The sequence below is a fragment of the Emys orbicularis genome, chromosome 5 (genome assembly GCF_028017835.1).
Source record: "Emys orbicularis isolate rEmyOrb1 chromosome 5, rEmyOrb1.hap1, whole genome shotgun sequence".
Taxonomy (NCBI): domain Eukaryota; kingdom Metazoa; phylum Chordata; order Testudines; family Emydidae; genus Emys; species Emys orbicularis.
In genome coordinates this window covers 2,848,630-2,862,543 of record NC_088687.1, presented here as the reverse complement: position 1 = coordinate 2,862,543, position 13,914 = coordinate 2,848,630, and the positions used below count along the sequence as shown (strand labels likewise).

Genomic DNA, 13,914 nt, shown 5'->3' with positions numbered 1-13,914 from the left:
GTCTGCTTTTAATCAATTTTGCAGGTGTGCTTAATAGATATAACTGAAATTTTGCCAAATTTTGAGAGAAATATTGCCACAGGATTAGCTATTCTAACTAAAAAGTGATGCAGTGCAAACGTTGAAATCAAATGCATCTTAGATTTTTACAATATTTTCTCTCAAGTTATAGATTTTACAGTCAGAAGGGGCCAATGCATGCAGAGAATAGCGGGGAAAGGCACTTCTTATAAAAAAATGCTACAGAAAGACTAAAGCAGACAGCCCAAATGACAAATTAGAGAGAGGCTGGAGCTTTCAGCAGGAGTCAAGATGGAACCAAACTCCAGTGTGCCCGAAAGTTCAGGAGGGATTCAGCTCCTCTGTAGTTTTGTTCAATCCATTGGAAACAGGGCAGAACGAAACAGGGCCGGCTCTAGGCACCAGCTCCAAGCATGTGCTTGGGGCGACACTTTGCTTCAGCCGCGCACTCTGGCTTTTTTTTTTGCTTGGGGCGGCCCTGGAACGAAAGCTTCTGATCCAGATCTAAACTTTCCCTAAGTCCCTTGTCTGAAGCAGAGCCTGGTTGAGGGCCCACTACCCGCGGTAACAAAGCTGTCTCCAGCCACAAGGCACTGGAAAGTACTGTGTTACTAAGCCCTAGCGGTAACAGAGTCTGTTGTCCAGCCTGTAGCTCTCCCTTGATGTAAGTCTTGTTCTGAACATTTTAAAATGCCTGTGTCAGACGGTGCCTGAACCAGTCCTGCACCACGTGAGCCACACTGAGAACATGAGCTGTGCCTAGCGGAGAGCCTGTGACACGAGCTCTTTCGGGCGCCAGGCTCCCGGGACCTGCCGCAGGTACTTCCCACGAAGCCGCGTGTCACGATGCCAGAGGGCGAGCGCGCTGGGGGTTGTGCGGGGAACCGGGGCGGCGCGATCGCGCCTGGTTTCGGCAGGGGGCGAGGCCGGAGTGGGGCGCGCTCGAGCCGGCCCCGGCCCCGCCCCCGAACCGAGCGTGTACAGCGCCGAGGCTTGGAGCCCTCCCCCGCCTCCGGCGCTGACGGCGACATTCGCCCCGGTCCCGCCTCCCTGCGGGCACGCGTCCGCTTCCGGGGGAAAGGTGACGAGCCGCCCCCCGTCTCTCCCCGTTCACAAGATGGCGGCGGCGGGCGGCGCGGGGACGGCGGCCGCGCTGTGGAGCGAGGTGAATCGCGGCGGCCAGAACGGAGACTTCGGCCGCGCGCTCAAGTCCGTCAACAAGCGTGAGTCCCCGTCCCCCCCTCCGCCGGGCGGATGGGCCGGTCCGCGCGTCTCCGCCAGCCTGGATGGGCCGGTCCGAGCCGCGCGCAGGCTGGCGCGTGGGGACTCCGGGCCACGGCACGTGCTGGGCCGGGTCGAGACCCCCCACGTCCAGCGCCGGGCTGATACCGGTTGCCGGGTGCCGGCACAGCTGCCACGACTGGCTGGGCCCGGGACCCGGCCCTTCTCCCCGGGGCTCCCTGCCCTCGGGCCCGCGGTGCTGGGCAGCGCGGCCCGGCCCCAGGACTGTCCCGCCGCCGGCCCGGTGCAGGCAGGTGCCATATGCCTACGTGTAACAAACACGCCTGCTCGGGCTGGCTCGGGGCGGTGCCTGCAGAGCAGTTACTGCACTACACCGGCTTCGGCTTGATGGCCCGGAGCAGCGGCGCTCAGCCTTTCCACTCTGCCCCATGGGTCCTCTGAACCCCCACGTTTCACCTCACTTATAAACTACTGGCTGACAAGGCTGCAGCAGTGTCCCAGCACGGTTACTGAAATATTGCAAACTTTCTCATTTTTGTCTGTATGAAATTGTAGTTTGTACTGACTTCACTAGTGCTTTTTATGTAGCCTGTTCTAAAACTAGGCAACTATCTAGCCGCTAGATAGTACTCCGCTCCCCCGAGGACCTCTGCGTACCCCTCTGATTGAGAACAACTGGCCTTGAGCACCCCGCTGCATTCCTAGGCCTCGATCTGTTAGAAGGCAGCACAACTATAACAAAGGCAGAGAGAACCTGGTACCTTCCATACCTGGAGCTTGAGACCATCCAGCCCGATGTTTGACATGACTGAACAAAGACCGAGATGGCCTGTTTGCCCAATAACTTTTAGAAAATCCCAGCTATATAAGCATGTATCTCCATTAGCGGGGAGGTCTCCTAAGATGTGGCTCTGTGCTAGTCTAGCTCAGCAGTTTTCAAACTTTTTGAGTTGAGCTCCCCCTTTGAGTTAAAATTTTCAGTTGTCCCCCCCCCCCCCGACAAAAAATGGTGAATCGGGGGAGGAGGTGGCACTCCCTCTCTGAGTCATAGAATATCAGGGTTGGAAGGAACCTCAGGAGGTCATCTAGTCCAACCCCCTGCTCAAAGCAGGGCCAACTCCAACTAAATCATCCCAGCCAGGGCTTTGTCAAGCCTGACCTTAAAAACCTCTAAGGATGGAGATTCCACCACCTCCCTAGGTAACCCATTCCAGTGCTTCACCACCCTTCTAGTGAAAAAGTTTTTCCTAATAGCCAACCTAAACCTCCCCCACTGCAACTCGAGACTATTACTCCTTGTTCTGTCATCTGGTACCACTGAGAACAGTCTAGATCCATCGTCTTTGGAACCCCCTTTCAGGTAGTTGAAAGCAGCTATCAAATCCCCCGTCACTCTTCTCTTCTGCAGACTAAACAATCCCAGTTCCCTCAGCCTCTCCTGATAAGTCATGTGCTCCAGCCCCCTCATCATTTTTGTTGCCCTCCGCTGGACTCTTTCCAATTTTTCCACATCCTTCTTGTAGTGTGGGGCCCAAAACTGGACACAGTACTCCAGATGAGGCCTCACCAATGTCGAATAGAGGGGAATGATCACATCCCTCGATCTGCTGGCAATGCCCCTACTTATACAGCCCAAAATGCCATTAGCCTTTTTGGCAACAAGGGCACGCTGTTGACTCATATCCAGCTTCTCGTCCACTGTAACCCCTAGGTCCTTTTCTGCAGAACTGCTGCCTAGCCATTCGGTCCCTAGTCTGTAGCAGTGCATGGGATTCTTCCGTCCTAAGTGCAGGACTCTGCACTTGTCCTTGTTGAACCTCATCAGGTTTCTTTTGGCCCAATCCTCTAATTTGTCTAGGTCCCTCTGTATCCTATCCCTACCCTCCAGCATATATACCACTCTTCCCAGTTTAGTGTCATCTGCAAACTTGCTGAGGGTGCAATTCATCCCATCATCCAGATAATTAATAAAGATGTTGAACAAAACCAGCCCCAGGACCGACCCTTAGGGCACTCCGCTTCATACCTGCTGCCAACTAGACATCGAGCCGTTGATCGCTACCCGTTGAGCCCGACGATCTAGCCCAGTGGTCCCCAGCACAGTGCCCATGGGTGCCATGGCACCCGCCGGGGCATTTATGTGTGCCCACCTAGTGCCCAGCAGGGGAGAGAAGCTACGGCCCCACGCCTGTGGTGGATAGAGAACTCCGGGGCTGCGGGCGCCGGTGTTCTCGGTCCCTGGCAGGCGCGGGGCCCCAGCTTAAGCCGGAGAGAAGCTGCGGCCCCACACCTGCCGGGGACAGAGAACTCCGGGGCTGCAGGCTGCGGGCGCCCGTGTTCTCGGTCCCAGGTAGGCGCGGGGCCCGCCTAGTGCCCAGCAGGGGAGAGAAGCCGGGGCCCCGCGCCTGCTGGGGACAGAGTACTCCGGGGCTGTGGGCGCCGGTGTTCTCTGTCCTCGTGGCTTCTCTCTTCTCTCTGGATTCATATATTATGTAATATTAAATATGATGTTTTTCGTATTATTTAATGTACAAATACAAAATAAGTCTTGACAGATTGTTGGCGCCTGCCACACTCTTCTGAAAACATGAATGTGCTACTGGCCACAAAAAGGTTGGGGACCACTGATCTAGCCAGCTTTCTATCCACCTTATAGTCCATTCATCCAGCCCATACTTCTTTAACGTGCTGGCAAGAATATTGTGGGAGACTATCAAAAGCTTTGCTAAAGTCAAGGAATAACACATCCACGGCTTTCCCCTCATCCACAGACCCAGTTTTCTTGTCATAGAAGGCAATTAGGTTAGTCAGGCACGACTTGCCCTTGGTAAATCCATGCTGACTGTTCCTGATCACTTTCCTCTCCTCTAAGTGCATCAGAATTGATTCCTTGAGGACCTGCTCCATGATTTTTCCAGGGACTGAGGTGAGGCTGACTGGCCTGTAGTTCCCCGGATCCTCCTCCTTCCCTTTTTTAAAGATGGGCACTACATTAGCCTTTTTCCAGTCATCCGGGACCTCCCCCGATCGCCATGTGTTTTCAAAGATAATGGCCAATGGCTCTGCAATCATATCCGCCAACTCCTTTAGCACCCTCGGATGCAGCGCATCCGGCCCCATGGATTTGTGCTCATCCAGCTTCTCTAAATAGTCCCAAACGACTTCTTTCTCCACAGAGGGCTGGTCACCTCCTCCTCATGCTGTGCTGTCCAGTGCAGCAGTCTGGGAGCTGACCTTGTTTGTGAAGACAGAGGCAAAAAAATCATTGAGTACATTAGCTTTTTCCACATCCTCTGTCCCTAGGTTACCTCCCCCATTCAGTAAGGGGCCCACGCTTTCCTTGACCACCTTCTTGTTGCTAACATACCTGAAGAAACCCTTCTTGTTACTCTTAACATCTCTTGCTAGCTGCAACTCCAAGTGTGATTTGGCCTTCCTGATTTCACTCCTGAATGCCTGAGCAATATTTTTATACTCCTCCCTGGTCATTTGTCCAATCTTCCACTTCTTGTAAGCTTCTTTTTTGTGTTTAAGATCAGCAAGGATTTCACTGTATCAGAGGGGTAGCCGTGTTAGTCTGAATCTGTAAAAAGCAACAGAGGGTCCTGTGGCACCTTTAAGACTAACAGAAGTATTGGGAGCATAAGCTTTCGTGGGTAAGAACCTCACTTCTTCAGATGAGGTTCTTCTGAAGAAGTGAGGTTCTTACCCACGAAAGCTTATGCTCCCAATACTTCTGTTAGTCTTAAAGGTGCCACATGACCCTCTGTTGCTTTTTTCAAGGATTTCACTGTTAAGCCAAGCTGGTCGCCTGCCATATTTACTGTTCTTTCTACACATTGGGATGGTTTGTTCCTGCAACCTCAATAAGGATTCTTTAAAATACAGCCAGCTGAAGCCCAAGCTGCCTGGTGTCGCCGCCCGCCCACCCAAATATTCCTCCAGGCCCCCCGCAGTTTGAAAACCATCTCAAGTGACTTTCATTACATCACATTTTACTGTATTGACAACCTCTCCATCTACAGGTATTTGTGTTTGTCCTCGGCTCCCAGGATCCTGATTCTGCAGTTGGGTCTGTGTAGGCAGAGCTTCATCGACCTCAGTTAGGCATTGCATGTTCTTAGAAGCCTGCCTGCATGGATCTGATTTCAGGATCAGGGCCCCAGTGTCATGTATGTCCTGTGAGGGTAATGCTGGTGGTCAGGCAGCTGGTTTTCTGTGACCACTGCTTTTCATGCTGACTTGTTTAGTTTTATTCTTTCCTTGTGCTCCCCTCATCTTCTCATTTATCCACTTGTTTGTAACTTTACACTTAGGGTATGTCTACACTACGAGAGTAGTTCGATTTTACTTAAATCGAATATGTGGAATCGATATTACAAAGTCGAACGTGTGTGTCCACACTAAGGACAGTAATTCGACTTTGTGAGTCCACACTAACGGGGCAAGCGTCGACATTGGAAGCGGTACACTGTGGGCAGCTATCCCACAGTTCCCGCTGCCCATTGGAATTCTGGGTCGAGCCCCCAATGCCTTCTGGGGAAAAAAATGTGTTGAGGGTGCTTTTGGGTAACTGTCGTCATCCAACCGTCACTCCCACCCTTCCTGCCTGAAAGCGCCGGCGGGAAATCAGTTGGCGCACTTTTCTGGTCAGTGACAGCGCGGACGCCACAGCACTGCGAGCATGGAGCCCGCTGCGACCATCGCTGCAGTTATGGCCGTTGTCAACACCTCGCAGCTTATCATCCACCTTTCCCAGAGGCAGATGCTGAGAAATCGGGCGAGGAGGCTACGGCAGCGCGGTGAGGACCTGAAGTCTGAGAGTGGCACAGACCTGTCACAAAGCACGGGACCCCGCGCCGAGGACATCATGGTGGCAATGGGTCATGTTGATGTTGTGGAACGGCGATTCTGGGCCCGGGAAACAAGCACGGACTGGTGGGACCGCATAGTGCTGCAGGTCTGGGATGAATCCCAGTGGCTGTGAAACTTTCGCATGCAGAAGGGGACTTTCCTGGAACTTTGTGAGTTGCTGTCCCCTGCCCTGAAGCGCAAGGACACCCGGATGCGAGCAGCCCTGAGTGTCCAGAAGCGAGTGGCCATAGCCCTCTGGAAGCTTGCAATGCCGGACAGCTACCGGTCAGTCGCGAACCACTTTGGCATGGGCAAATCTACCGTGGGGGTTGTTGTCATGCAAGTAGCCAACGCAATCGTTGAGCTACTGCTCTCAAAGGTAGTGACCCTGGGAAACGTGCAGGTCATCATAGATGGCTTCGCCGCGATGGGATTCCCAAACTGCGGTGGGGCTATAGATGGAACTCACATCCCTATCCTGGGACCGGACCACCAGGCCAGCCAGTACATTAACCGAAAGGGCTACTTTTCAATGGTGCTGAAAGCACTGGTGGACCATAGGGGACGTTTTACAAACATCAACGTCGGATGGCCGGGCAAGGTTCATGACGCTCGTGTTTTCAGGAACTCAGGTCTGTTTAGATGGCTGCAGGAAGGTATTTACTTCCCAGACCACAAAATAACTCTTGGGGATGTGGAGATGCCTATAGTGATCCTCGGGGACCCAGCCTACCCGCTAATGCCCTGGCTCATGAAGCCCTATACTGGCGCCCTGGACACTGAAAAAGAACTCTTCAACTACCGGCTGAGCAAGTGCAGAATGGTGGTGGAGTGTGCTTTTGGACGTCTCAAGGGGAGATGGAGAACCTTACTGACTCGCTGTGATCTCATCGAAACCAATATCCCCATTGTTATTGCAGCTTGCTGTGTGCTCCACAATCTGTGTGAGAGCAAGGGGGAGACCTTTATGGCGGGGTGGGAGGTTGAGGCAAATAGCCTGGCTGCTGATTACGCCCAGCCAGACAGCTGGGCTATTAGAAGAGCCCAGCGGGACGCGCTGTGCATCCGGGAGGCTTTGAAAGCTAGGTTCCTGAGTGAGCAGGGTAACCTCTGACTATTAAGTTTGTTTACAGAGAAGCTGAACCTGCCCCCGTTTCTTTACCCAGTAAATGTTCACTATCCTCTCCAGTTACATACCCCGTTCCCCCCCTTCCAACACACGTTTAAAAATAAAATCACTTGAATTTTGCTAATGAACACCGTTTTCTTTATTACTGTTTTCTCAGTAAAGTGTTGAACCTGGGACGCAGACTGTGGTGGGGAGCGGGTGTAGTGTAGTGATGCAAAGGACGCTTCTAAACTCCAAGAATGACAGGCTCCGCACTGGTGGACTGGTTGTTTCAACGGAGCCTGCCACCCCTCCTGTTCGGGACTCTGTGTGTGGGGGCTATGTGACTTTGTGGCAGGGGGAGGACGGTTACAGATCCCCTGCTGCGTGGCTCTGTGATCCAGGATAAGGACCGCTGCATAAGATCTCTAACCGCCCTCCCCCGCCACAAAGTCACATAGCCCTCCCCCCCCCCCACACACACAGAGAACATGAAAACCACCTCCCAGACTGACCAGGGTAACTAGTGACTGCAATGTGTGTGTGCCCTGCTGCTGAACCTGCCCCTGCCTCTGTACCCTGGTAAAGGTGACTGTCCTGTCCAATTACCAACCCCCTTCCCCCCCTTCAGACAGACTCTCCTCTAAAAGAACATGATGGAAACAGTAATTAACAGAAACGTATTTTTTATTAGCAACTACACATGAAACTGGGGGATGAAACTGGGACGGGGGCTTGGGTGAGGCGGGAAGGAAAGGACTTATCAAATTTTGGGGAATGAGAGCCTTCTGGTACTTGAGCAGTCTGCAGAGGTGGAGTGAGAGTTTTCACGGACTCTGCCGCCCCTCCTTCTTGGGACTTTGGGTGACGGGGGTATGGGACTTTGTGGCGGGGGAGGGCGGTTAGAGATAGACTGCAGCGGGGCTCTGTCCTCCTGCCTCCGGTCCTGCAGAACATCCACAAGGCGCCGGAGCGTGTCCGTTTGCTCCCTCATTAGTCCAAGCAGCGTTTGAGTCGCCTGCTGGTCTTCCTGCCGCCACCTCTCCTCCCGTTCCATGTGTGATCGGTGCATTTGGGACAAGTTCTCCCTCCACTGGGTCTGCTGGGCTGCCTGGGCTCGGGAGCAGCCCATAAGTTCTGAGAACATGTCCTCCCGTGTCCTCTTCTTCCTACGCCTAATCTGCGCTAGCCTCTGGGAGTGTGATGCCAGGCTAGGTCGGGAGACAGTCGCAGCTGTGGGATGGGAAAAAGGGAGTGAATTCCTCAGAAAGCTAAATTTAGTTGTGAACAAAGAACATAGTCTTTCTCTGTGAACAAGACCATGCACAGCACCTATCACATGCGCACTCAGGACAAGGTCGAATTTTCGGCCTTCGCATTCAGTGCCTGGGGTCTTGCAGTGCAGATCAGAGAAGCGGGGCAGGACAGCGGAATTTGTGTAGCAGGCCGACATGGTAAGCCGTAGACTTGTGGCTGCTTAAAACTTTAATAATAGCACTGGCCTCCTTTCACGTTCAAAGCAATGCCAGTCCCTGCTGCCAGCAATCCGGCAAGCATGAACTCTGCCCCTGTCCCACCCCCTCGCGGCTGTCCCAGGGAAAGATCCCTGTATGCTTCCCCTCTCCCGCCTCCACCGCGTGGCTGTAAACCGCCGGTTACAGTTCTGTAAAGGAACAGGCAAGCTGTCCCAATACTAACATTCCCCTACCTAATTCAAAGCAGGTCACCATGAGCGACATCACTCTGATGAGGATTTCAGAGACGGAGAAAGAAAGGATGCTTCAGGAAAGCATGCAAAGACCAGGGCCGTATGCCGCCATGCTCTGCAAGGCAATGATCCCGGAGTACTTGCTTGTCTCCTGGCGCGGAAACGTTTCGTACCACGGAGGACCCAATAAGGCCGCTCTCCCCAGGAACCTGATGCAAAGGCTTTCCAATTACCTCCAGGAGAGCTTCGTGGAGATGTCCCAGGAGGATTTCTGCTCTATCCCCGGACATATAGACCGGATTTTACTGTAGCTGCACTGGCAGGGACTAAACAGTAGAGCGTCTAGGGCAAACCAATCATGCTAAACCAGACATTGTTAGATTTTTTTTCAGTAGTTGCACTGCCAAGGACTGAAACGTGAAGCGTCTAGGGCAAACTAATCATGAAAAACCCATTGTTAATATTGTTAATATTCCTGTTCTGTTAAAAATAAATGTTTACATGTTTAAAACACTTACTGACTGATCCTTCCCCTGATTCTGTGTCCGGGTTAATGCCTGGGGACGGTTGGTAGGGGATCTCTGTAAGGGTGATGAAGAGATCCTGGCTTTCGGGGAAATCAGCGTTGTAAGCGCTGTCGACTGCCTCGTCCTCCTCATCTCCTTCCTCATCTTCCCCGTCCGCTAACATGTCCGAGGAAGCAGCCGTCGACAATATCCCATCCTCAGAGTCCACGGTCAGTGGTGGGGTAGTGGTGGCGGCCGCACCTAGGATGGAATGCAGTGCCTCGTAGAAACGGGATGTCTGGGGCTGGGATCCAGACTGTCCGTTTGCCTCTTTGGTCTTCTGGTAGCCTTGTCTCAGCTCCTTGATTTTCACGCGGCACTGCGTTGCATCCCGGCTGTATCCTCTCTCTGCCATGGCTTTAGAGATCTTCTCGTAGATCTTTGCATTCCGTCTTTTCGATCGCAGCTCGGAAAGCACGGACTCATCGCCCCACACAGCGATCAGATCCAAGACTTCCCGATCAGTCCATGCTGGGGCCCTCTTTCTATTCTGAGATTGCATGGCCATCTCTGCTGGAGAGCTCTGCATCGTTGCCAGTGCTGCTGAGCTCGCCACGATGTCCAAACAGGAAATGAGATTCAAACTGGCCAGACAGGAAAAGGAATTCAAATTTTCCCGGGGCTTTTCCTGTGTGGCTGGTCAGAGCATCCGAGCTCGGACTGCTGTCCAGAGCGTCAACACAGTGGTGCACTGTGGGATAGCTCCCGGAGCTATTACCGTCGATTTCCATCCACACCTAGCCTAATTCGACATGGCCATGTCGAATTTAGCGCTACTCCCCTCGTTGGGGAGGAGTACAGAAGTCGAATTTAAGAGACCTCTATGTCGAACTAAATAGCTTCGTAGTGTGGACGGGTGCAGAGTTTATTCGATGTAACGGTGCTAAATTCGACATAAACTCCTAGTGTAGACCAGGTCTTAGATTGTAAGGTCTTCCAGGCAGGGATTGTCTCTATTTTGTTTCTACAGTGCCCAGCACAATGGGGCCCTGGGTTATAGGCTCTACAGTAATACAAATAATAAAGGAAAGCATCTACAGTACAGTAGCAAGATGCAGACTATATTTTATTGAGTAGTAATATTATGTGAACAGTTCCATTGCTAAAGTATGATGTGGCTTCATAAATCCATTGGTTTGCAATCAGGCTAACCTTGGTAAGAGAAAGGAAAAGGGGGAAAACTGATGGAAGGAGAAGCAAGAGATGAAGAATGCATATTTAAGCCCTAGTCCTGCATCAGAGGCTGTAGTTTGATTGTGTTTAGACGTAGTTTGGTTATGTTTAGCTATGTGACCTAGATAAGGTTCCCGAAGAGCCTGACGTTTTCTAGGTGTTACATTTATGGAGACAGAACAAGGTGAATTTATTAGAATTCTGATTCTTGTAAGTTTTGTAGAAGCACCCATAAGCTTTGTCAAATCAGAGTTTGGGATTGTTGGGTGGCACCCAGGGAACTTCAGCCCTGCGAGATTTTGGTCTGGAGGAAGGAGCCTTGGTCTGTGTGTGCAGCTTTGGAAGCAGCTGACCTATGGCTAACTGGAGTTTGGACAGTCAGGGTTGAAGGGTGTTGTCTACACTACGGGTATGTCTACACTACGGGATTACTCCGATTTTACAGAATTTGATCTTTGGCAACAGATTGTATAAAGTTGAGTGCATGCAGCCACACTAAGCACATTAATTCGGCGGTGTGCGTCCATGTACTGAGGCTAGCGTCGACTTCCGGAGTGTTGCACTGTGGGTAGCTATCCCATAGTTCCCGCAGTCTCCCCCGCCCATTGGAATTCTGGGTTGAGATCCCAATGCCTGATGGGGCAAAAAACATTGTTGCGGGTGGTTCTGGGTACGTCCTCCTCCTCCCTCCGTGAAAGCAACGGCAGACAACCGTTTCGCGCCTTTTTCCTGGGTGAACAGTGCAGACGCCATACTGCGGCAAGCATGGAGCCCGCTCAGCTCAAGACAGCAGTCATGAACATTGTAAACACCTCGTGCATTATCGTGCAGTCTATGCTGAACCAGGACCTGAAAAACCAGGCGAGGAGGAGGCGGCGACGGCAGCGTGGCGACGAGAGTGATATGGACATGGACACAGAATTCTCTCAAACTGTGGGCCCCGGCGCTTTGGAGATCATGGTGTTAATGGGGCAGGTTATAGCCGTGGAATGTTGATTCTGGGCCCAGGAAACTGGTGGGACCGCATAGTGTTGCTGGTCTGGGAGGATTCCCAGTGGCTGCGTAACTTTTGCATGCGTAAGGGCACTTTCATGGAACTTTATGACTTGCTTTCCCCTGCCCTGAAGCGCCAGAATACCAAGATGAGAGCAGCCCTCTCAGTTGAGAAGCGAGTGGTGATAGCCCTGTGGAAGGTTGCAATGTCAGACAGCTACCGGTCAGTCGGGAATCAATTTGGAGTGGGCAAATCTACTGGGGGGGCTGCTGTGATGCAAGTAGCCAAAGCAATCATTGAGCTGCTACTATTAAGAGTAGTGACTCTGGGAAATGTGCAGGTCGTAGTGGATGGCTTTGCTGCAATGGGATTCCTTAACTGTGGTGGGGCGATAGATGGAACCCATATCCCTATCTTGGCACCAGGGCAGCCAGTACATAAACCGCAAGGGGTACTTTTCAATGGTGCTGCAAGCACTGGTGGATCACAAGGGACGTTTCACCAACATCAATGTGGGATGGCCGGGAAGGGTTCATGACGCTCGCGTCTTCAGGAACACTAATCTGTTTAAATGGCTGCAGCAAGGGATTTACTTCCCAGACCAGAAAATAACCGTTAGGGATGTTGAAATGCCTATAGTTATCCTTGGGGACCCAGCCTACCCCTTAATGCCATGGCTCATGAAGCCATACACAGGCAGCCTGGACAGTAGTCAGGAGCTGTTCAACTACAGGCTGAGCAAGTGCAGAATGGTGGTAGAATGTGCTTTTGGATGTTTAAAGGGTCGCTGGCGCACTTTACTGACTCGCTCAGACCTCAGCCAAACCAATATTCCTATTGTGATTGCTGTTTGCTGTATGCTCCACAATCTCTGTGAGAGTAAGGGGGAGACCTTTATGGCGGGGTGGGAGGTTGAGGCAAATCTGATTACGCGCAGCCAGACACCAGGGCGATTAGAAGAGCACACCAGGAAGTGCTGCGCATCAGAGAAGCTTTGAAAACCAGTTTCATGACTAGCCAGGCTACGGTGTGAAAGTTCTGTTTGTTTCTCCTTGATGAAAACCCGCCCCCTTGATTGACTCATTCCCTGTAAGCAACCCACTCTCCCCCCTTCGATCACAGCTTGCTTTCAAAGGAAATAGTCACTATTGTTTAAAAATTATGTATTCTTTATTAATTGATTATAAACATAGGGAGAGAACTGACAAGGTAGCCCGGGTGGGGTTTGGGAGGAGGGGAGGAGGGAAGGAAAAGGCCACTTCAAAAATTCAAAATAATGACAGCCTTTTGCTTGGGCTGTCCACTGGGGTGGAGTGACAGGGTGCACGGAGCCTCCTCCTCACCCGCGTTCTTGGACGTCTGGGTAAGGAGGCTATGGAACTTGGGGAGGGCGGTTATACAGGGGCTGCAGTGGCACTCTGTGACCCTGCCGCAGTTCCTGAAGCTCCACCAGACGCATGCAGCAGCCCCAGCATTGCATCCTGCCTCCTCTGATCCTCCTGACGCCACCTCTCATCTCGAGCGTCCCTCCTGTCTTCACGTTGGTCCCTCCTGTCCTCACGTTCATTGGCAGCTTTCCTGTACTTTGATACCGTGTCCTTCCACTCATTCAAGTGAGCTCTTTCATCGCGGGTCGACTGCATGATCTCTGAGAACATGTTGTCTCGCGTGCGGTTTTTTTGCCGCCTTATCTGAGATAGCCTTCGGGACGGAGGAGGAAGGCTTGAAAAATTTGCAGCTGCGGGAGGGGAAAAAAGGGAGAAAAGTATTTAAAAAGATACATTTTACAGAACAATGCTTATACTCTTTCATGGTGAACAACATTATTCACATTACATAGCACATGTGATTTCGGTACAAGGTCGCATTTTGCATCTTAATATTGAGTGCCTGCGGCTTTGGTGTTAGAGATCACAGACGCAGAGCCGGGCAACAGAATTCGGCTTGCATGCGGCCATGGTAAGCCATTGTCTTTCGGCTTCTGCAACCTTCGTAAAAGCAGTACCCTCCTTTCCCATACCAAGCAAAGCCCGTTGAGTGCTGCGGTTTTCGTGTTAACATGCAGCAGCAGAAACCAAACTAACCCCCCCACCCCCCCGCATCCAATTCTCTGGGATGATCGCTTTACCCCTCCCCCCACCACATGGCTGGTATCAGGGAAGATCCCTGCTAGCCAAACTCGAAAAGCTCAGCGCCAATGCCCCCCCCCCCCCCCCCCCCACCGCTTGGCTAACTGCAGGGAAGGGTT

At 52.2% G+C, this 13,914-nt stretch overlaps 1 protein-coding gene across 1 annotated transcript in view; it reads left to right on the top strand.

Annotated features, from left to right (window-relative positions):
- Positions 1-1,138: 1,138 nt before the first annotated feature.
- SRP72 (signal recognition particle 72) overlaps positions 1,139-13,914 on the top strand; it is a 54,291-nt gene continuing 41,515 nt past the window's right edge. Inside the window, exon 1 of the mRNA XM_065404766.1 lies at positions 1,139-1,244. Coding sequence (XP_065260838.1) covers positions 1,139-1,244 — 106 coding nt within the window. The remainder of the gene's footprint in view (positions 1,245-13,914) is intronic.